General features: G+C 36.3%; 1 protein-coding gene across 1 annotated transcript in view; it reads right to left on the bottom strand.

Moving 5' to 3' along the window:
• COL19A1 (collagen type XIX alpha 1 chain) overlaps positions 1-25924 on the bottom strand; it is a 397465-nt gene that overhangs the window by 288576 nt on the left and 82965 nt on the right. Inside the window, exons 12-13 of the mRNA XM_021000213.2 lie at positions 5771-5815; positions 2460-2504 (exon numbers count right to left, since the gene is read on the bottom strand). Coding sequence (XP_020855872.1) covers positions 2460-2504; positions 5771-5815 — 90 coding nt within the window. The remainder of the gene's footprint in view (positions 1-2459; positions 2505-5770; positions 5816-25924) is intronic.

Genomic DNA, 25924 nt, shown 5'->3' on the forward strand with positions numbered 1-25924 from the left:
ATAAACACTTTTCACCTCCCAGTAAAGCTAAGTATTGGAATATGAGCCAAACCATATACACTGTCATTTATCCTACACAAAAATAGATACGGGGAACCTGGAGGGATATTTGCAAACTAAAGATCCCTTCTTTTGTTTGCCCAGGAGTAGGTTATTACCTCCTGAAATCAAATGTGCACATAAAACACAAAAAGAGCTACCTAGACATGGGTTTAATGATTTGGTGCCTCTTTAAATTACTGAGACTCTGTCGATTCTTTTTATTTATTCTGATGCTGTTTAATACAGGCAAAACACACTGATAAATCAGAAGCATAAGAAAGCAAAGCTTTTTACTTAAATTCTGTGCTTGGAATCAGGGGAGTTCTAGTGCAGAAATATAAGGAGCCCTCAGCAAAGTGACCCATTAAAAAAAAAGCAGCTCATTTAAAACAGGCATCATTTAATGGAGTGCTCATAAATTATGCTGCTATCACAATTTCTTACAGATGTTTGCTGCACTTAATAAATCTAAAAGTAATTACCACAGAGCTTACATAAGTTGCTTACCTTGTAATTATAATACATATTCAGGCATTACATAGAAGAGCCATTGGGGAAGCAAATTGCTAATGGATACCAAGAAATTTAAGTATACACAGTCAGCACTTCATAGTGGAAATGCACTGAACTTCAGAGTCCAGAGTTCTGGGTTAGAATTCTGGCTCTGATACTTACTTGTTATGGGAAAGTCTTGATTATAGTTAGGAAACTGGTAAACTTAAAAGCAGTATATAAAGGTGATTTTTTTACTTATTAATAATAAATACTGCTTATTTAAGGCAGATGAGTCCTTTCTTGGATTATATATTCTAATTCCTGATCCTCCTTGAAGATGTATGCCAGTCATTGGTGTAGGAAAGCAGGAAAAGAGAAGGAAGGCAAAGAAGGCAAAACTCAAACCACCTCGTGTTTCTGTTTTCTGTTTAGTAAATCTTACGGAACAATGAATGAAAAACAATATCTAAGCACAAAAACTAGACAGCTACGAATTTGTTGCACATAGATATAATTCAGTTTTAAAAAGATGTATTGTCAATGATTCTTGCAATAGTCAAGTCATTGATAGTAAACAGTTTTCACAATAAATTATCAGCAAATTCACAATGACCATTGTAATTAACTGCTTCTAATGACAATATGTGTATTGTTATATGAAACAATCATTGTTAGGGAATACATTGTTATGAACACTATATAAATCAACAAGCATTTATTAAGTACCTACTATGTTTCATTCATTCTACTAGGTGCTGGGGATACAAAGAGAAAAATAGTCGCTGCCCTCAAGGGCCTTACATTCTATCAGGGAGAAAAAAATATACACATATAAGTAGATACAAAATAAATACAAGGTACTATGGGCAGAAAAGCACTAGCATCTAGGAGGATTAGGAGAGGACTCATGTCTCAGTTGACATTTGACTTGAGCTTTGAAGGAACTTAAGAATTCTAAGAGACAGAAGAAGGAAAGAGTGCGTTCTAAGCATGAGGCATAGCCTGAGCAAAGCAATGAGAAAAATGGAATGTTCTCTGCAAGGATTACCAAGAAAACCAATTCAGCTGAATTATAGAATGCTTACAGTAATATATTAGCCTATGAAGGTAGTTTGGAATTAGGGAGTTTATGTTTGATCCTTGAATCACTAGAGTTCATTTAATAGATGAGCAATAATATCAGACCTGTTTGTTAGCAATCATCATCATCATCCACAACAAGCATTTATTAAGCCCTTACTGTGTGCTTAATGGTGGCAGCTAGGTGGCTCAGAGGATTGCGTGCTGGGCCTGGAGTCAGGAAGATCTGATTTTAAATCTGGCCTCAGGCATTTACTAGCTGTATGATCCTGAGCAAGTCACTTAACTTCTGTTTGCCTTGATCCACTGGAGAAGAAATGGCAACTACTCCAGTATCTTTGTCAAGAAAACTTTCTGTACAGTATTGGCAGGTTATGGTCACAGGGTCACAAAGAGCTGGGCATGATTGAACAACTGAACAACAAAAGTGTGCCAAGGCCTTGGGGACACAAAGAAAGGCAATGACATGGCTCCTACAGTCAAGGAGTTTACAACCTAATGGAAAAGACAGCAAGCAAATAGTCATGGACATAAAAGATACATGCAGTGTGGGCAAAACCATGGAGGATGGTTTGTAAATGGTATCAATCATAATATTTAGCATATTTTTGTACAAATACAGAATATCATTCAAAGCAAGACAAACTATCTACTACAATCTTTTAAGACTCGAATTGGTCTAACTTAGTTGGAATCATATTTTTATTATCACTGAACAATTAATCAGACAGTTTTATATGAAAAGCAGAATACAAATGAAATGGTTTATTTTGAGGGCTAAAAATAACCTATATAATATACAAATACTTATTATTAAAAAGTTTCTTTTTAAAAAGCCTTACCTTCTCACCAACTTCTCCTTTTCTTCCTTCAAAACCGTGCTCTCCCTGTTGTATAGAAATGTAGCACATGTAACAATACCGCTTCAATACTTGAAAAAATTAAATTCAATCTAATTAGATATCAACAGTTTCATGGGGGTGGGTGCTTTTTTTTCCCCAGATATAGACAGGAACCCTTCCAAACCTTAGTAGATAGCTTTCATGAATTGCTGGGGCCAGAAAATTAATCACCTGGTGGCCAATTTTGGATGATGAGCTTGTCCTAACTTGGCCAGCCTCATCTTCAGATGAGACTTAAAATAAATATGTCCTTAAGCTTACATTCCAAAAATTTCCAGCTTTGTAGGACATGGTATAGTCTTCAAAAGCTCAAGGTTGTCTGCACATCTTTATAAAGCACAGAAGCATGAATGAGTGGAGGATGGAATATACACATACTCACTCTCCCTCTCTCTGTTCCCCTCCTTCCCTCTCTCCTTCCTCTTTCTCTCTTTCTCTCTCTATCTAGATACATATAGAGATAAGCATGTGTGTATATGGCATGCATAAATGTTTTGGTAATATAGTTTTTTTTTAACAAATTAGTATTTTTAATTTACAGATATAATAAGTTCAGATATGACAGTGTCATTCAATTGAAGCACAATTAGGTTTTCTCATGAGAAAAGTTGGTAAGAGCAAAAGGAGAATCCATCCCATAGTAGAATTCTCTAGAGATTCCACACCAGCTCCATATTTGCTAGCTGTTGCCACCTTGATATTCCACTAGACATCATATTCTTCATGTCTAAGATGGAAATCTTCCCCTCAAAACTTGACTGTCCCTCATACCCACTCAAGTAGACTTTAATGTAACAAAATCTATACTATGTAATGGGGGTGATCCCTAGAGAAAGACAGGTAGTCTGGCTCTTTGATGAAGGATATGCACCTTGTTGAGATGATGTAGCAGCCCTCATCACTGGTGACCAAACAAAGACTGTATTGTGTATCCTTAATGCTTAGCCCAATGTACAGCATATGGTCAACACTTCATAAATGGTTGTTACTTCAGTAATAATAATATTATTATTTTACTTTTACATAGTACTTACTATGTATCAGACACTGTGATAAATATTTTACAATTATTATTTCATTTCATCCTCACAGCCACCCTGGGAAGTAGGTGCTATTATTACCCCCATTTTACAGAAAAAAAACTGAGGCAAAAAGGGGTTAAGGGACTTGCCCACATCACACAGCTAATATTGAATTGAATTAAAAGGTGAAAACTCTTTTTCTTTACCAAAACCACTGAGCATAATAACCATTCTATAATCCTACAAGATATTTATATTTGTGTGAAGGGCAGGGATAGCCTATAGGAAGAAGTTCAGTGCTAAAACACATAGTAGACAGTCAATAAATATCTGATGACAGAATCAACAAATAAAGGAAGAGAAAGAAAAACTTCTTCCTTTCCACTTTTTTCCCCCAAGATCTTTGAGAAGATGTTACTTGGTATCATGAAAATTGAAAGATGGTAAGAAATGTATTAAAAAAACAATCTGTTAGATCTACCCTTAAAAAGGACACACTGGTAGAAAGTGGGTAAAGGTTTAGCATTTTGTTTCAGGAGACAGAAATCTACTTTTTATTCCTGGAATACAGACTTTAACCTCACCACTTAATGTAAGCTGACATCTAAGCTACTTAATGCCTCCAGCACCTCAGCCACCCCAGTCAGCATGATGTAGCCACCAGAAACAGCTGCTGGAAAGTCCAAAGCTATTTCCCAGCAGATAAATCTACATGTCCCTTGGCTTGGAATTTGACTCTTGGCTACACCACTTGCTGTATCAATGAATGATTTCGTCAAGAAATACTGTGAGGAAATTCACAGCCTTCCCATTTTATGCTTGCCATTTCTGGGTTCTTCATACTCAGTCATGTCTAATGACAGATGTATTTGATTGGGGGAAAAAAAAAGTCATAACAGGAAGTAGCTAAGGACCTTTTCAAAATGACAACTTACAGCACTTCTGGCACATTAGTGAAGAGACCTGTGAAACTTATCTGGATCCCGGAAATTGTTCCCTTAGCTCTTGTGGACACGTCACACTCCATCAATAATGTTCTTCCCTGCCATGGTGTGGTTTATGCAATGGGATAGTAGCCGGTATAATGAGAAGTACCTTACCTATCTTTTTTTTTTCTCGGCTACCAGAATAAAGCCCTCAGAGAGCTTCTAGTAATTCAAGTCAGATATAATAATGCTTATTCCCCCCGAAACCTACATCATCCCTTAGGAAATAGCTAAATCTAGTTAAAAGACAGAGGTTCTCATAAAATAAAATATGGATAAGCAGCTTCAGTTATCCAGTTAATGCTGTAACCTTCCTCAACAATCATGGAGATGCAGCCTGGCAACTGCTCCTTCAGGTGCTACAGCCATAGGTACTAAAGACCCAGGAAAGAAAAATCTTACCACCAAAGGTCTTGGCATTGTCAAATGGTTCAACATCACAAACTGAGAGGTTCTTTTATCAGTGAAAATGACATTAAATGAGAAGTGTTACCATCTGTTTTGCTGCTGCACTCTAAGGACCACAAAACGTCTCCATTTGACTTGAAGCTGAATATTGCAAATCATTTGTCTGGCCTCTGTTAAAATGTGAGCTTCTTGAGAACAGGGACTGTATTACTTTTCTATTTGTTTTCCCAGTACTTAACGTAGAGCTTTACATATAGTAAGTGGCTAATAAATGCTTTTTTTATTCATTCAAAATCAAGATTACAAATCTCTTATTTCTTGGAGAATGTTCATGAAGGGGTTCATTTTCTATACCTTCTTTGAGATTTTTGGAATACTTTATTCATTTGGCATCATTGCACTGAGTTTGTTCTGATACAAATTTTCAGAATGGAAGCTGGTTTCAGATAATCAAATATAGGAACATGGTCAGGAAAATGATAGATTCAAACTTGAATTTAAGTCTCTGGTTGTTGGACTTCTGGGTTCATTAAAGGTATGGAGCAGTTCTAAAGCTAATAAATTTATCCCTATGGGACAACGAATTGTACCATTATGGTGTTCTACAAAAAGGAGCATTATTAAAAATCACTGATGGAAGAAGTGTTTAGGGTATGTCCTTTTGAGAGCCAGTCCTTTTAACATGTCTGTTGGAAAAGAAGATATGAAAGTGTGTGGGTTTCTACTGGGACTTTTGAAGAGATTCCATTATGTTAAATGTAGTTCAAAATAATATTATTCTAACTTTAAATGCTAATGATGGTTAAAAAAATAGAATATTAAAAATTATTTTTACCTTTTGACCAGGTGGTCCGGGGGCACCAAGTAAACCATCTTCACCCTGAAAAATAGCCACACAAGTGAACTATATACTTCACAAAAGACTAACATTTGATTTGTTGCTCATGATAGGGTCACATCAATATAATAAAAATGAGTATGGTACTTATCAACAGAACACTTTACAGAACTATACAAAATGACAAGAAAATTCACTTGGAAGAACAAAAGTTCTAGACACTCAAGGGAATTCATGTGAAATAAGTAGAAATTAAGGGACAACAGTTAACTTCCATACTTCAAATTATATTAAAAGCAGTAATCATCAAAACCAATTAGTAGTTGGAAATTTTTTTAAAAAAGTAAATCAGTGGAATAAACTAGATAAGTAAATAGTAAATAACTAAATATAGTAAATAACTAAACTAAATAAATAACTAAAAACCATAACCTAGTGATAGATAAACTAGAAAACATCAATTACTTGGGAAAGAACTTCCTATCTGACAGGAACTTTTGGCAAAACTAGAAAGAAGTTTGGAAAAATATTTAGGAAATTAAATTGATGTGTGTGTATATACATAATCACCATAAACAATTTCTCAATGCATAAATGGTTATTGGTATGAATAAACAATTGCAATTGTTCAAAAGAACGACTGCAAACTATTAACATTAATGTGGAATATTGCTCCAAATCACTAATAAGAAGAGAAACACAAATCAAAACAACCCTGAGATTTCACCTCATACCCAGCAAACAGACAAAGACGACAAAAGATGGAAATTTTCAAAGCAGAAAGACTGCCATGCTAAGTACACTGTGGGTAAGAGCTGTGAGATAGTCCAACCACTCTGGAAAATAATTTGAAATTATACTATAAAGGTAACTGAAATGTGCATACCCTTTGACACAGAGGCCTAAATGCTTGGCATAATGCCCCAAGGAGATCAAAGACAAATGAAAGTTCCCATATACCCCCAAATATTCATTGCAACATTTTTTTTGGTGGCAAAGAATTGAAAAATGAGTAGATACCCACTGATTGGAGAATGGTTAAACAGATCATGCTATGTTAATGCAGTGAACTATTACTGTGCCCTAACACATAACAAATGTGAAGAAATCAGAAAAAAAAGTAAGAAAAGTTTCTATGAACTGAACCAGAGTGAAGTAAGCAGAAACAGGAAAATAACATATAGGACTATAATAATTTAATGAAAGAACAATAAAGCAAAGTCGAATTTCATGTAATTTTTAATGATCAACCTTGGCCCCAAATAAGGATTGAGAAAATACATATTCCTCTCTTCATTGCAGAGGTGAGAACTATGGATAGATCTTCAAACATTGATAATGTACTAGACAGTTTGCTGAACTGGTTTTTTTCCTTCTTTTAAAGTTTTCATTACGGGTTCTTTGGGTAAGGGCATGAGAAGAGACACCTTCAGAAATGAATGTGATACAAAAACAAAAGGTATCAATTTTTAAAAGTCCCTCCAAAAAGGCAAAAAAAGAAGAGTAAGATTTCTAGTGAACAAAGGCATTAGGGCATTGAAAGTGAAGCTTAGAGTTTCTGAGCAGGATTCTGTTGAAATAAACCCTTTTTTTCAGGTAATACTCAAATCTCTGAGGCAATAGGGGACATTTGTATTTTAAAGGACACAAGTGTCTCAAGCCTACTGATGGTACTGTGACTGCCTTTAATTTCAGATGTCATATTGAATGTACATAGTCAAAAATAAACAATTTTGGAGAAATTTAAATAGAAAAAAATCTATGATTTCTTTCAATCCTTGTGCAAAAAGAGTTTTTAGAAGACACCTATCAGTCTCCATTTGCTGGAATTCTCTGATCTCTGACAACACAGTTTATAAACTTGGAAAGTGACTGGACCTATGGTTTTGTTGGTATAGGAAATGCATAGAGAAGGAACATCTTTTACCAGTGTGGATCAGCACCTCCTCTACCGTTTAAGATGTTAGGTACCTAGAGCAGTGGGCAGTCATTTGCTCAAAGTTATAGTCAGTATGCGCCAGAGGCAAAACTTGAACCCAGATCTTTCTGACATCAAGGCCAGATCTCTGTCTAGTATTCTGTGCTGCTGTTTGAAAATAGCAGAACATTTTCAGTTAAGTTTTAGAGAGCTGTAAGTTTCTAATAAGGGCAGCTAGGTGGCACAGTAGATAGAGTTCTGGTCCTGGAGTCAGGAAGACCTGCGTTCAAATCCAGCCTGAGACACTTGCTAGATGTGTGACCCTGGGTAAGGCACTTAATTGCTGTTTGCCTTGGTTTCCTCATCTGTAAAATGAGCCAGAGAAGGAAATGGCAAACCATTCCAGTATCTTTGCCATGAAAATACCGAATGGAGTGATGAAGAGTCAGGAACAACTGAACAACAACAGGTTTATGGTAACAATAATTTGCCTTGGCTTCTTGAGCTTTACCACAGTGCAATTCAACAAATGTCCATTAAGTATCTTCCACGTGCTCTGTTCTCAGCACCATAGCAGGTGCTGGGAATACAAAGAGAAAAAAGAGAACAGTCCCTACCCATAAGGAGCTTACAGGTCTAGGTAATATACAGAAACAACACATTTCAATGGTTCTAAATACACAAATATTTCTATAGGCTTATCGATCTATCAATACACTTATTAAGTACCTATTATGTGCCAGGCACAGTGTTGGACACTGGGCATACAGAGACAAAAAAAAGGTTTAAAAACTTACTTTCCTCAATTACTAGACTACAATATAAATTGAGAATGAGTAGAACTAGCTGCTCACTGATAAGTATGTTACCTTCTTATAATTAAGTTTTGAAGGAAGAATAAAATATAATCCACTTATCTATGTAGTAAGTATCATTATAAAGCCATTGCTATAATAGACCTGACAGAAGGGAATTCAATGCTGGTTTTCAGGTCTTTTCTAGTCTATCAGAAACTTGCATTTTCTGGCTTACTGGTTATAAGAACACTCCAAGTATCTGGTGCCAGGAAACATTCCCATGGAAATGGAGCTTCTCTTACTCATTGCAGAAGTATGTCCACTTGTCCGAAAAGGACAGCATTACTTTAATTGGCTGGTCAATTTAACGTTTATATCATATTACAAGTTGCACACAATGACAAGATGTATGTAACCCAATGATGTAAACTGATCCAGTGCCAAAAATACTTTTGGAAAAAAGTATTAAGACAAATATCATTATACCCATGTCATTTTTTACATATTTGCTCATTACGTGGACACCATGTATTCTAAGTACTGATGGCCACTGTCTTACTATGAGCCTAGGTCTACACAGGACTCATTCTATATATTCTGGTAGATATGACATTTCATTTTGTGTTCCCTGGCACTTAGAATACTGTTGTGCATACTGTGGGCCTTGCATAAATATTCTATCACTACTGAATCTCTGAAATGGTGCCATAAATTTGTTAACTGGGAACATTCTACTCTCCATAATCACAGAATGTGAGTTTTAGAAAGCAGCTTGGAGATCAATTAGGAACTGAGGCCAAAATGAGGACAGTGACTTTTCCAAGGTCATGCAGCAAGTGGAAGATCAGTTTCTAGAATTCAGGTTTCCTGGCCTCTCTGTCTTTCTAATGCCACTTTTATGATTATTACAAATTTAAAGTTATGCTTTCCTTTAATAGCAGTCTTTGAAATATTCTGACTAGAGATTGTCTAATACACAAATCCAAGTTCCATGGGGATGGTAAGGACCCCAATGGTTATTCTCATGGGACAAGTAACTGAATGTTCATAGTAAATGAAAAGTCTCTATGTCAATTTACAGGTGCAATATCTGGGGCTCTCAAAAAAATAAGGGCAGGGTCTCAGATCAATCACTTTCATAGGCATGTAGCCTAGACTACCATCTCATCACAGATTCACTTTTCAAGCACACTCATACAAAATTTCTCAGAAACAAGAGGCAAACGCATATACAAATCTGAAGCTATCTCCATTCTTAATAAACAAAGGCTTATTTAGATTATCCTTATCCATAACAACAAAGCAATTCTACCCAAAGGCAATAGTGTTAAGACCAGCCATATCTCTACCAGCATCAGTAAACATCCTTATTTCCCATATATCCTGTCTAAAGACCACATCTGCATACTGAAATAGCAGTGCGACACAGTTCTTTGGTTTCCCATGGTTCCACTAGTTTCTCTCATTTACCATGTTAACAATAATTGTAACAAAAATGTAGGTATTGGGGCAGCTAGCTGGTGCAGTGGATAGAGCACCGGCCCTGGATTCAGGAGGACCTGAGTTCAAATCCAGACAGGACACATAACAATTATTAGCTGTGTGACCCTGAGCAAGTCACTTAACCCCATTGCCTAAAATAACCAAAAAAAAAATTTAGGTATTCAAGATCTGGTCTCAAAAAGCTGTTTATTTCCTCCTAGTCATTTTATCTCTAATATGGGTAAGCTATCATCAGGTGAGTGCCGTTGTGTTGTGATTGATCTGAGACCCTGGCCTAGTGGTCAAAGGGATAGCTTTCAGGGGTGGAGAACCTGCAGCCTCAAGGCCATAGCCCTCTAGGTCCTCTAGTGCAGCCCTTTGACTGAATCCAAACTTCACAGAACAAATCCACCGCTGCACATTGCTGATTAAGAAAAATAACTGCAATCGAAGCATACTATTTGCTCTTTTTTTCCCCTTCTGTTTTCTTGTTTCTTCTTTCTTGTGGTTCCTCCTATTGGTTTTAAAGACCCTGAGGGTCTTCCCCTCCCAGTTTGATTTTTTTTTTTTATTAAAGGGGCCATCCCTTGACTCATTTCTTAAAGAGGCCTATTCACTGAATGGGCATTGCCTCACTCAAAGTGAGAACCTAAAAAGACCTTAGCTTAAAAGGGCCAAGGTCTCCCACTGCATCCTGGGCCAGCTCCAGTCATCCTGATTGATATCTGGCCACTGGACCCAGATGGCTCTGGAGGAGAAAGTGAGGCTGGTAACTTTACACAGCCTTCCCTCACTCAAATCAAAGTCAATTGGGCATCATGTCATCATCTCCCTGATGTCATGATTCTCCTCAAGAATGAATGACAAGCAACAGCCTGTAAGTCCTCTGAGCTGCCTAAATGGGGACCTAGCTGGCCATTCCAATTGGGCAACTCAGCCCTTCCTCTTCTCTTCTCTATTATCAAATACTCCTTAACTTAAACCAAGTCTTATTTACAGGTTAAACACTTCACCTATTCTTTAATTTTGTACAAAATTCAAAAGCATTCTCAGGGAGCTCTTAAGCTTCAAGCCAGTTTGGTGTAAAAAAATCTTTGACTTCTCTCAAATAAGTGAGCCCTAACTGCCTGCTTATAACTAAGAAATTTGCAGTGATTGGTTTGCACACACACACACACACACACACACACACACACACACACACACCCATCCCAACCAAATAAATGCTGCTTATTCTCTGACCCTTCTGGCAAATGAGAAATTATAAGGAAAGAAAGGAATGCCTATGTCTTCATTCATATCCACTGGACTTGAAGAGGCATTAGTTATATGATAGCACAATACAGACATTCTTGATCTTCCCCAACTCCCCAGACCCCATTTTATGAAATGACTTTCATAAAAGCTGCTTTTTCTCCCTTCTTATAAAGACCAGTTAACTGTACTATGAAATAAAATGCATAATATGTTGTTACCATACCAATCATCTCCTTGATATCCTGCTTCATCTGTTTCTGCTCCCTTACATGTTTGCCTTTGTCTAAGGGAACTATACTCCTTTCTAGGTCCAAACCCAATCTTTCACCAGAATATTACTTTAAAAACATTCCTATAAATAGAATTTAATAAGGATATTAAGCACATAGTTATATGCTTTCACCACATATGGGTATTACCATTATTTATAACACAAAGTAGATGCAAATACAGATATTTAAACAAACCCTATTCTAAAGAAAACAAATCTTTCATACAATACAGTATCAAAAAGTAAGCTATGTTACAATTGTTTTGGTAAATGAGATTGATAAGAGCAAGGACTAAGGTATGTAGTCCTAACTCTTACTACTGACTAAAAATGTTCAGAGCTATTTCTCTACTCTCATTAATCCATCTTCTGCCAGACATAGGGCTCCCTCTCAGTAAAGATCTTCAGAAAGTCATAGTCTGGATCCAAAACTGGAACCAGTGATCCTCCATCCTCTTCCAAGGATGTTCTAACCTACCAACAGTCACCTAACTCCCTCTCAAAAACAACAACAACAACAACAACAACAACAACAACAACAACAAACTTCTCAGTGAGTGGAAGACTGGGCATTAGCAGTTAGCAATATCTAATCCCCACCAAAAATACATTAAAAATTCCCCATGAGAGCTCACTCACTGGGGGTTACCCCAGACCAATGGGCTCCTGATTCTAGGTTAATAGCCATAGACCAAATATGGATGATATTCAATTCACTTCCATCAATCAACAAATCATCAAGCATTTATTAAGCACCTACCATGTTCTAGTTACTGACATAAAGACAAAAATGAAACAGCATCTGATTTCGCAGGGTTTGCATTATTTTGGGAGAGATGGTGCCATAAAAACAATTCCCTGATTAACATGTAGTAGTAGTAGTAGCAGTAGTAGAAGTAGTAGGTAGTAGTAATAGTAATAGTAGAAGTAGTAGTAGTAACATTTACATAGCATTTACTATATGCCAGATACTACGCTAAGTTCTTTACAATCATTATCTCATTTGATCCTCATAATAATCCTGGGAGGTAGGTGCTACTATTATCCTTATTTTAAAAATGAGGAAACTAAGGTAAACAGAATGTAAGTGACTTGCCCAGGGTCATATAGCTAGTAAGTGCCTGAGGCCAGATTTTAATGATACATTTATTGCTCCTTTCCAGCTTACCTCCTGCATGCAAGAATGAACCCTGAAATATTACTGTACTGTAAGAAACTATAAATATAAAGGACTCAGAGAATCCTGTAAGACAACCTGTGAACTGATGCCAAGTACAGTATTAGGAAAACAATATGTACAACAAGGAAAATGAAAAGATCAACAACAAAAAATGAATGCTGTAACGCTGTGTCATTACAACCACCAAGACTGGCTCAGAAGAAAAGATGAAAAAGTGCTTCCTTCCCTTTTTAGCAAAAGGGAGGGATGATAGCTATGGAACAATTTATTGTCACACTCAGTTGACATGTGAGTTAGTTTTGCAAACTGCTTTTATCCCCTTTTCCTTTCTGTGTTCAATTCTTCCTTAGAGAGAATGGTTCTTTGAGTGGGGGAAGGGAAGAGATACACCTGGAAGTAAAAATTATGTAAAAACAAAAGTTATTGATCATTTTAAAATTAACCCTGAGGCTAGTCAAAGTTGCCAGCAGCTAGGAGACACAGTGGATAAGAGAACCAGATCCGAAGTCAGAAGACTAGAGTTCAATTCTGGCCTCAGACACTTACTAGCTGTGTGTGACCTTGGACAAGTCACTTAACCCTGTTTCCCTCAGGTTCCTCACCTGTAAAATGAGCTAGAAAAATGAAATGGCAAACCACTCTAGTATCTTTCCCAAGAAAACCCCAACTGGGGTCATGAAGGGTTGGACACAACTGAAAATGACTGAACAACAACAAAAAAGCTTTATTGGAGAAACTATAGAAAACAAGTACACCAATATATTTTTGGCAGAGGTGTGACCTGGTTTAACTATTCTGGAAAGCAATTTGGAACTATGCTTTAAGAAATAACTAACATATCCATGACCTAGAGATGCCACTGCTAGTTAGGTATATGCCCCAAGGAGGACAGAGACAGAAATGTCACATATATAACACATACACTCATAACGGTATTTTTTGTAGTAGCATATCAACTCATCAGAAAGAATGTATGTGTTATGTGACAGTTGTTGCACTAGGTACTCAGGATACAGTGCCAAAAATGAAATGTCCCTGACATCAAGGAACTGACGTTCCATAATGAACAATAATAATTATACAAATAAACATATACAAAATAAATGCAAGGTGATGGAGGTAGGTTGGAATCCAAACACGCACTGAGCTCATTCTCTCCACTCCATACACCATGGGTGTCCTTCCACACCCCACCCAGATCACTCTCACGCCACGTTCAGCTCTAATCTCCCATGGTTGTCTACATCTCACTCATTTCTCTCTCCTACCTATCCATCCACCCAACTTTATGCTTCTGACTTTCTTGCAGAATCTGTTTTGATAGGTCATTCTCACCCTCTTTCACACCTCATTCTTAGCATTCTCAGTGTTTCGTTGTTCACATGCAGTCATGTCCATGCTCATCACTATTTTCTTGGCCTTTGTGCATGTGTTGGATAACTTTTGTGAAACTCCTGGTTTATCCTGGAAGAACTGTGCCAACATTTGCACTCATGGCTTAAAAGCAATGGTGGGTAAAACTGCTGACACCTTAGAGAGAATAAAGGCAGAGGCATCAAACTGAACTAATAATTATTATTTTCTTCACTGCCACACACACTTTTTTAAAAAGTCAGTTTTGCTTAAGAATGTCTTTGATGAAGCAATACATTAACTTTATTAAATTTTGACCTTTGAATGCATCTTATCAATGTTTTGTGTGAAGAAGTGGGAAGTATACATAAAGCACTTTTACTATGTGACAAAGTGATGATGTTTGTCTTGAGGACAAAAATTAGTGTGACTGAGTTCCTTTTCCCCCCCATAGAACACCATTTTTACTTGAAAGAACCAAATATGACAGACAGACTATAATTATCTGGACTTGGATATTTGGCAGACATTTTCTCAAAAATGAACAAAGTAAGCCTGTCATCTCAAGAAAATCAACTGACAGTATTTGAAATTAGAATTTTGGAAAACTTGACAACTTTTTTATATGATAGCGTCCCAATACTTAAAGATATTTCTGATGAAATTAGAGGTGATATTAGTGAATGTGATTTTTTTTTATTGTATAATGAGATTTATCAACATTTGGAGACTGTACATAACTTGGTGAGCTAATATTTTCTGAATGACTAATGCATGATATGCCAAAATCATGCATAGGCAAAAGATTCATTCAAAGTGCAATGTATTTTAATGTAACAGAGTCCAAAAAGTTCATTGATATGGTTTGAAATTCCACATTGCATCTACCCTTTAAGAAACTAACACCTGTTGAGTTGTGGTGTAGTATCAAAGAAGAATATACACAAAGACTAGTAAAATACTCCTCCCTTTTCCAACTGCATGTTTTCATGAGGCCGGATTTTCTTCATATATTCTGACAACAATAGCCGCAAAGTATATCACAACAGATTGAACGTAGTAGCAGATATGAGAATCCATGTGTCTTCTATTAGATCAGACTTTAAAGAGATTTGCAAAAACAATATGTAAAACAATGCCACTCATCTCACTATTTTTTATTTTGGAAAATATATTTTTCTTAAATTATGTGTTATCTACGTTGGCATATAGTGTTTCTTAATGGCAGTTTAATGAATTAATAAATATTTTGAAATCTATTCATTTTCATTTTTAGTATGGTAAATATTGATAGATATAACCTATATAAACAAAAGCTATTGGGGGTCCTCAATAATTCTTAAGAGATATGAAAATCTATACTTGCTTGAAGATAAGGAATAGTATAACCTCCTTGAGAGAAAATAAGAAGTAACTTCAAGTTATATGCACATTTCCCTCCATTATATACTTCATTCTAGAAAAACAAAAAGACTTAATGTTTACAGTGGAAAATATGAGATTGAAAATGATTTGCAGAATTATAGAAATTCAAATTTGGAAGGGACCTCCAGCAGCCATCTAATGCAATCCATACTTGAAAAAGAGTCAGTCCTACAACATTCCCAACAAGTAATCATCCATCTTAAGCTTGAAAACCTCCCATGAGGAAAGATCTACTGCTCCCTGAGGCATCTCCCGTACCACTTCAGGACAGTCCTAACTGAAGAGCAAGTTTTTCCTGACATCAAGCCTATTTTTCTCTTTGCATCTTCTATTATCTCTTTTCTTTCCATCCTCTGGTAATAGACAGAACAAGACTAGTTCCTCCTTCACAAGATAATCTTTTAAACATCAGAAGATAGCTACCAGAGCTCCCCTGAGTCTTCTCTAAGCTAAATATCCTGAATTTCTTCAACTGATCTTTACATCGTGTGAAGTCAAGTCCCTTCCCCAACCTGGCTGCTGTTCTGTAAATAGTCTCCATCTTATCAAAATCCTTCCTAAATTATGATCCTTGGAACCCAATATGCCACCACTGCAGAGTAAAAAGAGATTTTCATTTCATTCCTGCAAATTATGCCTCTCAATGCAGCCTAAGATTATGTTAACTCATTTGCCTGCCATATCAATTGACTCATATATTAATCTTGCAGACCACCAAAACCTCCAGATCTTTTTTAGACAAATTGCTGTCTAACCATGGCTTCTCTATCTTGTTCCTGTGAAGTCTGTTTTATGAAAGCAGATTTAAGAATTAACATTCATCCCTGCTAAATTTCATCTTATTTGATTAGCCATGTCATTCCCCTACTCAATAAATTCCATTTACTCCTTATTTCCTCCAGGATCAAATATAAAATCCTCTGTCTTTTAAAGTCCTTTGCAACTTGACTCCTTCCTGCCTTTTTAGTTTTATTAAACTTTACTCCCCTCCACATATTCTATGAGCAGAGGCAACTGACAGTGCAGTGAATAGGGTGCTAGACCCAGAGTCAGGAAGACCTGAGTTCAAATTTGACTTCAAGCATTAGTCATGTAATGCTAGGCAAGTCACTAACCATTGTTTACCTCAATTTCCTTAACTTTAACAATGGGGAGAATAATAGTATCTACTTTGCAGGGTTGTTGTGAAGATCAAATGAGATAATATTTGTGATAATTCAGTGCCTGGCACTGTAGGTAGGTGTTCTATAAATCCTTATTCCTTTCCCCTTCTCCACCCCTTCCCAACCATGTACTCTATGATACAACAACACCATCCTTTCTGATATTCCTTAATTACAACACTTCATTTCTTGTAAAGTACCTTTTCACTTTCAGTTCCCTTGCCAGGTACCTTCTCTCCACCTCCTAGCTTCCCTTGCTTCCTTCAGGAATTGGTTTAAATCTTACCTTCTGCAAGAGATTTTCCCCCATTATCTGTCTACCTTTAATCCTCCACCTATGCTAGCAGGTGACTGTTAGTCCTTTCCCTCTGAAAATATGTCAATTTACTCTGTATATGTTTTGTAAGTACAAAATTGCTTGCATATTATCTCCCTCATTAGAATGTCAGTCCTTTGAGGGCAAGGTCTGTGTTTTTACTTTCTTTGTATTCTCCTTCATTTAGCAGAGCGACTGGCACAAGTAAGAAATTCTTATTGACTTGACTTGACTTGATTCAATCCTACTTCCTTAAATGTACATTTTAATTAAACACAGAGGCTTCTCAGGATATCAGAGAACACATAAAGATTCCACAAAAAAAGGAGCTTTTTTTTCGGTAGGGTTATAGAGCTGACCTGTTCTTGCACCATTACTAACATAAGATGAGTCCTCTTCATCAGGAATCACTAGGATGAACTACTCTCATCTATTTGAAAATTTCTCTGATTTCACAAGTTTTCTCCCATTTTTTCAACTGCTAAGGCTAGTTTAACAAAGCACTACAGAAGTAGTCCATCCTAAATATCACTTGCCATGTACTTGAATTAAGAATTAAGTATCTATTTGATTTTCCCCCTCAATCAAATAATCACTCATTATTTCTGCAGAGGAGCAAAGATGAGATTTTTTTTCTTTTATAATAATTTAATATTTATAGACTGCATGCTAATGAAGTGAGTGAAGCATTCAAGCCAACCAGGAGTGCAAGCAAACCAAGTTCTCAAAATGTGGCTAGCAAAAATCCAGTGTCTAGCCAGACCCAACACATGTGGGCCACTTCTTATCCATCTGTCTGCCAACTGTTCTTCTTGGGTGCAAGTGGAAGGAATTAGAAGGGAATAAGAAGTCATTAGAGAAGTGGAATAAGTTGCAGAGTTAACAGGAATTTTCCTTTTTCCGGTCCTCCTATTACCTTCTGCCCTTATCAAGTTTCTGTTTATTTCAGCTTTGTGAAGCATCACTGCAAAAATACTGATGAGACAATTAGATGAGGCAAGGTCCATCTTAAACTGGCCATCATTAGCTGATAATTCATAGTGCAAACATGCAGACATGTGGCAAACACAAGGCAGATAAAATAGTTTTCCACCTGGTCATATTTTTTTCCCTTTAATGCCTTTAAGTTCTGGGCATTTCAACCCTCTTTCAGGAAGATATTACGTTTATTTTCCATTGCTGACTTCATGAAGAACAGAAGCAGAGGCAAAATGTGCACTCTACCCAAGAGCAAATTTTTGAAAAGTAGAAGCTCAATCTTAATTTTCAAAGCTCAACAGATTCTTGGAGAGATAATATCATATGATTGGTGCAGTAGTCAGAGATTACTGTTGGAGCTGGAAATACGGAATGCAAAACCAATAAAACATCAAACCAGTTATTTTTACTCACTTCTCTGTCTGCAAAAAAAAAAAAAAGGAATAAATACTCCCCCATTTCCAAAAATGGTATACTCTTTTATTTCAATGAAAAAATTCAGTGGGACAGTTCTTGTTGACAACATAGCTGGAAGGGCAAATGAATTTTAAAAGAATTCCCCAGATTCTTCATTGGCTGCCTATAAGCTTCTCAGTCTCTGGGGGCATTATGTTATACCTGAAGCAGAGCTATCAAGGAGTATATTATAATTCACTGCAACCAGCAGTCCTGCCTGCTGCCTTCATAAACTTTAATAGCATCTGCCTTTATTTCCTAAAGCTCAGAGTCTCTCATAAAATTTCTTCTTTGGAAAAACAGGAACTCTAAGGTCACGGCTTGAACATTTCTCAGAGATGAAATGCAAAGATTATTATAGAAGCCCAATAGGTCTTCCTAGTTTGGTCACCAGACTACATCAATGACCAAAAGTTTGCTACTTTTGAAAATATGAGAAAAAAGGTCCATTGTAAAATGCACCTAGGTATTGAAGATGGCTAGCCTTTTTATTTCAAGACTTGTAACTTGGTACCTCTCACTAAATGTTATTCCTTAAGTGCCCTCCTGCACCTGGCTCTTGCCCTCTAGAAGCTCAGTTTCTTTATTCGTAAAGTGGTGATGTCATCTTGACTTCAGGCTGTTATATGAAATGACTCATATACAGGGAAAACATCCCTAAAAAATAAATGACAAAAAAGCTCAAATTTCTAGGTTTAGGTTCAATTCCATCTGGAGATAAAGGGATAGATAAATTGATTTCTGGCTTTTTTTCTAGATAATACAGTAGTATGTAATTTATGAATCATAACAAAGTATGCTTAACTCTGTCTTGAATCTTGATGAAGCATTTACTATTGGCATAGCAAGCTGAATATAATATTGCTTTCTTTGAAGGAAGGAACTAACTTTCCCAAAGAACCAGTCATTTTGACTCGGGCTATCTTAATTTACATTTTGGAGTACTGCAATGCCTCAAGCCTAGGATGATCTGAAAGGGTTATATATGCAAACGTTTGGCTGATTTGGAGTGTATTAGATGTCATTCATTTATAATTGATTCAATAAGCATTTATTAATTGTCTGCTACATGCCAGCCATTGTGCTGGGTGCTGATGATACAAAGATAAAACACAATAAATTATCTTTCCTCAAGGAGCTTTCCTGTTTTTTGTTTTTTTGGCTGGGCAATGGAGTTAAGTGACTTGCCCAGAGTCACACAGACAGTAAGGGCTTTGTGTCTGAGGCCAGATTTCAGCTCAAGTCCTTCTGACTCCAGGGCTGGTGCTCTATCCACTGAGCCACCTAGCTGCCCCTCAATCTATTTTTTTAAATGAGAACCTGAATACCTGATCATAGAAGTAGATCTAGAAGTAATCTCTGAAGCTATTTAGTCCAAAACTCTCATTTTACAGATGAAGAAAGTGAGGCCCAGGGAGGCTGACTTGTCCAAGGTCACACAGGTAATAAGCTTAAAGGGAGGATTTGAACACAGATATTATGCCTCAGAGACGCTGAACATTCAACTACAGTAAATGATCGGACAAATCCCAAACCTGTTTATACCCAATGTGCTAGGCATGCATTCATCAGCTTATCAACTTTCAATTAGTCTGAGAAAAATTAGCCAATAGGTGTTTTTTAATGTTTATTTTTAGTGGTCTGAAGTAAACCATATCGTTTCCCCAAAGTAAGCTTTCAGAGCAATAACTTCACAATAATTCAGAATTTTGAATAAGGTATAATATTTTTCCTGTTCTTTGTCTTATAGCAAGTCCTATTCTTGAATGACTTGTTGTAGTACCATTCTGCTAAATTTTGAAAATTAATCTATTCTGAAGGGCAGCTAGGTGGCGCAGTGGATAGAGCACTGGCCCTGCATTCAGAAGGGCCTGAGTTCAAATCTGACCTCAGACACATAACACTTACTAGATGTGTGACCCTGGGCAAGTCACTTAACCCTTATTGCCTAGCCAAAACAAACAAATGAACAAAAAACCAAAACAAAACCAACCAACCAACAAAAAATCTATTCTGTAGAATTTCAAGCCTAATTTACAAGCTTTCATATTTGGTGCTTTAGCACGATGATGAGTTTCAAAATATATTCCCCTCACTATTAAAGAAGAAAGTCAGTGTGGTATAAGAGTTAGAGTGCTGACCTCGGAATAAAGAAAACCTGCATTCAAGTCCTGTTTCTAGGTCCAAGTAAGGTATTGAGCATAAACTCTCAGTGCCCCTAGGTTATTCTCTAAGATTATAAGTTACAGATCAGGGGTCAATTTTCACTGAGGAAGTTCCTTATTGGGAGTTCCCTCTGCCAATGAAATCACAGATACAATTTTTTTTAAAATTCAGAATATGAGGCATCAAATTCATATTGCTTATTCAACAGTTGCTTTAAAAATAGCCACTGTCATAATGCAGTAAATGTTACATTTTTAAAAGTATTTTTCATATTCTATTTAGGATGTTGGAATGAGATGGGGCATATTTTACTGATAGTAAATGTGATTTATAATTTAATAGCTCAATAAATATAAAACATTATACAAGTTTAAATAAGAGCATATTAACAACTTGAGAAAGAGACAAGTGGCTACATGGCATAGTGGATAGAACACCAGATCTGGAATCAGGAAGACCTATGTTCAAATCCAGCCTCAGATACTTACTAGTTGTGTGACCTGCAGCAAGTCACTTAACCTCTGTTTGTGTTAGTTTCCTTACCTGTAAAATTGGGATCATAACAGCACCTCCATTCCAGGTTATAGTGAGAATCAAATGAGATAATAATTTTAAAGTGTCTGGCACATATTTGGCACTATACAAATGTCCACTATTAATAATTTCAAGAAAAATTACTTTGTAGACTAAGCCTTTAAAAACAGATTCTGAGTGGGACAGTACATAGGAAATTGGCTTTAGCACAAATTTATCAAGTATTCATTAATATCTTTTCCATATTTACTCCTTGTGTTCATTACTAAGTTATTGACTGCTATGGCAAACAATTATTTCTTAGGGAGGAAAAAGATGATTTCATTTTTAAAACTTCTAGCAAAGTAGCACTGATTTTGTCAATGAACTTGGGCTGAGGCAGAGAATCGAGGCAGGTATCTGAATAGTTTGAGCAAACACTTTAATTTGAAAAATCTAGAGAATGTTTAGCTCTTACAGTATCCTGATACTTGTCTCACTTCTTCTCTCCCCCCTTTCTCTCTCTCTCTCTCTCTCTCTCTCTCTCTCTCTCTCTCTCTCTCTCTCTCTCTCTCTCTCTCTCTCTCTCTGTTTGTGTTTACATGTATCTCTCTAACTTGGCCATTTTGTCATTCACCACTCCTGGAAAATGAGCCATACAATTTTCTTATTTGACTGACAGCGGCCTCTGTCCAACCTAGCTTACCAGAAGTCACAATTTAACTGCTAACAGTTACTAAGTTGAATAGTTTTTAGTATATGAAACCATGACAGAAAATAACATAAACCTAGCAAGCAGTCTCCTGGCTGAACTGACTCTATTTCTTTAAAGAAGATAATTTTTTTTCTGTAAGTTTAAGTCTGTAGATATTTTGATGGTCTTAATTTGTACTATGTTATAATAATTAAAAAGGAGCTTACTTTTTAGTTGCATATCTTATTTTCCCCTCAAAGTACACATGGCACACTTTCTGTATATTCATTTCATTAAAATGGTACACTTCACTATTTTACTATTTTTTCTTCCAAGGTTCAGAAGAAAAATACTATTTCTAAACTGGCATTTTCCTTAGTACAGCGACATTAGGTAATGTACTAACTAACTAACTACTACCTGGCAGAAATTCAGAATACAAGTATGTTTTAAGTACAATAGGATTTACTTGCTAATTCCTTAATTTATCACAGTATCACACTAATTATAAGTACAGGCTGTAGCTACTATACAATTTCTAATTGCTCTCATGCTTTTGTACTGGTCTTACATTTAATTCCACTGATACAGGACAATGTATTATTTCATAATTTATAAATCTTCCTCAAAGAATTCTATTTTGAAAACGTAGGATTTTTGTTTTTATAAGTACTATACATATACTTTTGGACAATTTACCATTTTTCTCTTCTAATATAGCTATTAAGATTTCCTAATTCTCTGAGGAAAAGAAAAGGATTACAGTATTTAGGATTAGAATGAAAGTTAATCTCTGATACTTGCTTTCTATATAACTCGATAGCAGCCTCAGGATTTAAGAAGATGAAGAATGCATAATCTTAAAGGTTTACACAAGTAGCATTAATCCAAAGAGACCTGTCAGTGCTACATTCTATTAAAGCACTGACAAAAGTATATTTTAAGTTACCCATAATTTTCTTAACCAGAGAACATTTCTTAGGAAAATTAAATGTGCAGTATTTTGAGTGTAATAAAAATGGCAACTGACATTTATGTGGCACTTAACAAATGTTATTTCATTGTAGCCTTACAGCAACACTATAAGAGAGGTATTATCGTCACCTTCAATTTACAGACGAGGAAATAGGCTCTGACTTGCCCATAGCCACACAGCTAGTGTCAGAGGCAAAATTTAAACCTATGTCTTCCAGACACCAAGTCTACTATTCCATTCCTTCACCACATTGCCTCTCAATGTTGCAGAAACTGCAATTCAATAAGAAACATTTCCCAAATGTAACATTCACTTTTAAAACAACAAAAGCTGGATAAGCTTATACTTTGTTAATATAGTTTACAACTTACTCAGATCACTAATTTAATGTAAGATAAACCATTTCTGATGCTGGTTGTACTTTTATTTTCATTCAGAATGTCTTTATTAATTTAATTGTTATTCCCGGTTCACGCACCAGAGCTAATAATAAAACAGATGACATTTCTATTATTCATTTGTGTTTCACTATCTTAACAGCTAAATCCAGTGAAGAGAGACCATTAGACCAGAAGTAAGTAACCTGGATTTTCATTTAAGTGACACCACTGACCATGACCAAAGGCATGGTACCTATTCTGTGCCTCAGTTTTTCTACCAATAAAATTGGAATAATTTCATCTTACTTCATGGAAGTGTTGGGGGTGGGTGTGAAGTAAAATGATGCGGCAAGATCTAAGTTACTCATAGAGGTTCTATGAGTAGTAGATTGAGTGCTGGCCTGGAGTCTGAATAGATCTATGTTCCAATCCTTCCTTTTTCATATCATGTGACCCAGAGTAAGTAATTTTTGCCCCTATATGCTTCAGAGAACTCCATAAGAATTATTGATTAAGTCATAAACACTTCTGATTTGTATTGGCCATAGGGGGAGAGAGTATTCCTAATGTTTAAGTACTGCTAACATCGCAGTTCCTTTTTGTATGCACATATATGTTACTTATCTCCTGGTATTGTTAGACATCTTTCAAAGATGTGTTACCTCTATTTTCACACTGCCATTAGAAAGAAGTTGTAAAGAGACAAGTGGATTTTCTGTATAGAATGCTCTCAAGAGAAAATGAACTGTGAGGGATGCCTCATTTGGTCCATGCAGACTTTAGAAATCAACCCACAAAATTTAAATCTGGGAGTAAACCAGTTTGGTGCCCTCTGGGACACTTTTCTAAAGTTTTAAAAAAGCTTCAACACAACTGGCTTTGTTTTTATCCTACTGACTTCTTAAATTCCCTTGAGATGATGTCTTTGTAAAGACCCTGGTGCTCATTAACTGGTCTTGCAAGACTAACCTCTACACAATGACTAAGAACCAAGGCTTCCAGGTACCTATATAAATTGGTCCAGTGACCCAGACAGTGTTTCAATAACTGTTCTATCTGTTCCTTACTAGCCCAAATAGTCTTAACTCCATGTGCTATGTAATCCCATGCACTGATCCATTCCACAATGCTAGGCTTCCATGAAAACAAACACCATCTTTATTTCTGAATAATTTTTGCATTCTCTGCAACTAGAGATATTTTTTCAGATGCTTAATACTGCTTCAAATATCCTTTCTCCCTTTTCCAAAAAAAGATTGTTTATAGGGGACTTCCTGACCTTGGATCCTTAACTTGCTCCCTGACTAAATATGGTATAATTTGTTCCTGACCTGGCTTGAATCTGTTAATTTACTTCTGTCTAATCTGTACCTGTACAAATACTGGCACAAGCATGTTGATATTGCCCTCTCAGAGAAGAGCTCACATCACTGCCAGTCAAGACAGCTGACACCAGAGTGTCCTAAACTTTGCTCAGGGAAGTTATCTCCTGAGAATATTCAAACTCACAACATAACAATAAATCCAAATGGATTGGATTTATGGAATGAGTGAGAGTGAGGGGTTAAGAATGATATTAAAGCAGTACTCTCAGCAATAATAGGAAAGTTTGGTAGAGGAAAGGGTTTTTGGGGAAAAGATAATGAATTCTGTTTTGGACCTGTTGAGTTTGAAATGACTGTGAGGCATTCATTTTGAGATGCCTATAAGGCTCTGTGACACTGGAGCTCAGGAGAGAGACTGGGGCTGAATATATAGACCTGGGAATTATCTACTTAGGGATGATAATTGAACCTATACAAGTTGACTGAAGCATACTATTTTTGTTTTTCCTTCTTCCTTCCATTCCTCTTTTCTTTCTTTCCTTCTTTCTTCCATTTTTCTTTCTTTCTTTCTTTCTTTCTTTCTTTCTTTCTTTCTTTCTTTCTTTCTTTCTTTCTTTCTTTCTTTCTTTCTTTTCTTTTTCTTCCTTCCTTCTTCTTCCTTCTCTCTCTCTCTCTCTCTCTCTCTCTCTCTCTCTCTCTCTCTCTCTCTCTCCTTCCTTCCTTCCTTCCTTCTTCCTTCCTTCCTTCCTTCCTTCCTTTCTTTCTCTATTCTCTGAGTCTTCTCATACAAAATGACTAATATGGAAATGTTTTACATGATTGCACATGTATAACGTATATTGGATTGTTTATCATCTCAGGGAAAAGGAAGAGGGGGAGAGATATAATTTGGAACTTGACACTTTTTTTAAAAAATTGTTTTAACACATAACTAGGGAAAAATAAAATATTATTTTTTAACATGGAAGATAACAAGATCACAACATGAAATAATATAGAGCAAGAACAAAAGAGGGCCTAGGACAGATCCTTGAGGGACACTCAATTTAATGGATGTGATATGGATGAAGAGCCAGTAAAGTAGACTGGAAAGTAGCAAGAAGACAGATAAGAGGAAAACCAGGAAAAGAGTATTTAGAAGAAGGTGGTCAACACTATCAAATACTGCAGAGTTGTGAAGCAGGATGACGATTGAAAACAGGCCATGAGATATGACAATTAAGAAATCACTGGAAACTTTTGAGAGGACAGTTTTAGTTAAATGATAAAGTCAGGGGCCAGATTTCAGAGGGTTTAGAAGACAGTGAGAGGGGAGAAAGTGAAGGCATTGAGTGTAAGTAACTTTCTCAAGGAGAAAGAAAGGAGGCATATAGGTTGGTTGTCAGGATAAACAGACCAATGCCCAATTGCCGTTAGGAATCACAAAATCTTAGAGGTGGAGAGGAACTCTGACCATCTAATTCAACCCATTTTTGAACTAGGTTGATCCAAACATTGGTCT

This window comes from Phascolarctos cinereus, unplaced genomic scaffold, assembly GCF_003287225.1.
Source record: "Phascolarctos cinereus isolate Bilbo 61053 unplaced genomic scaffold, phaCin_HiC Scaffold_5;HRSCAF=322, whole genome shotgun sequence".
In the NCBI taxonomy this organism is placed as follows: domain Eukaryota; kingdom Metazoa; phylum Chordata; class Mammalia; order Diprotodontia; family Phascolarctidae; genus Phascolarctos; species Phascolarctos cinereus.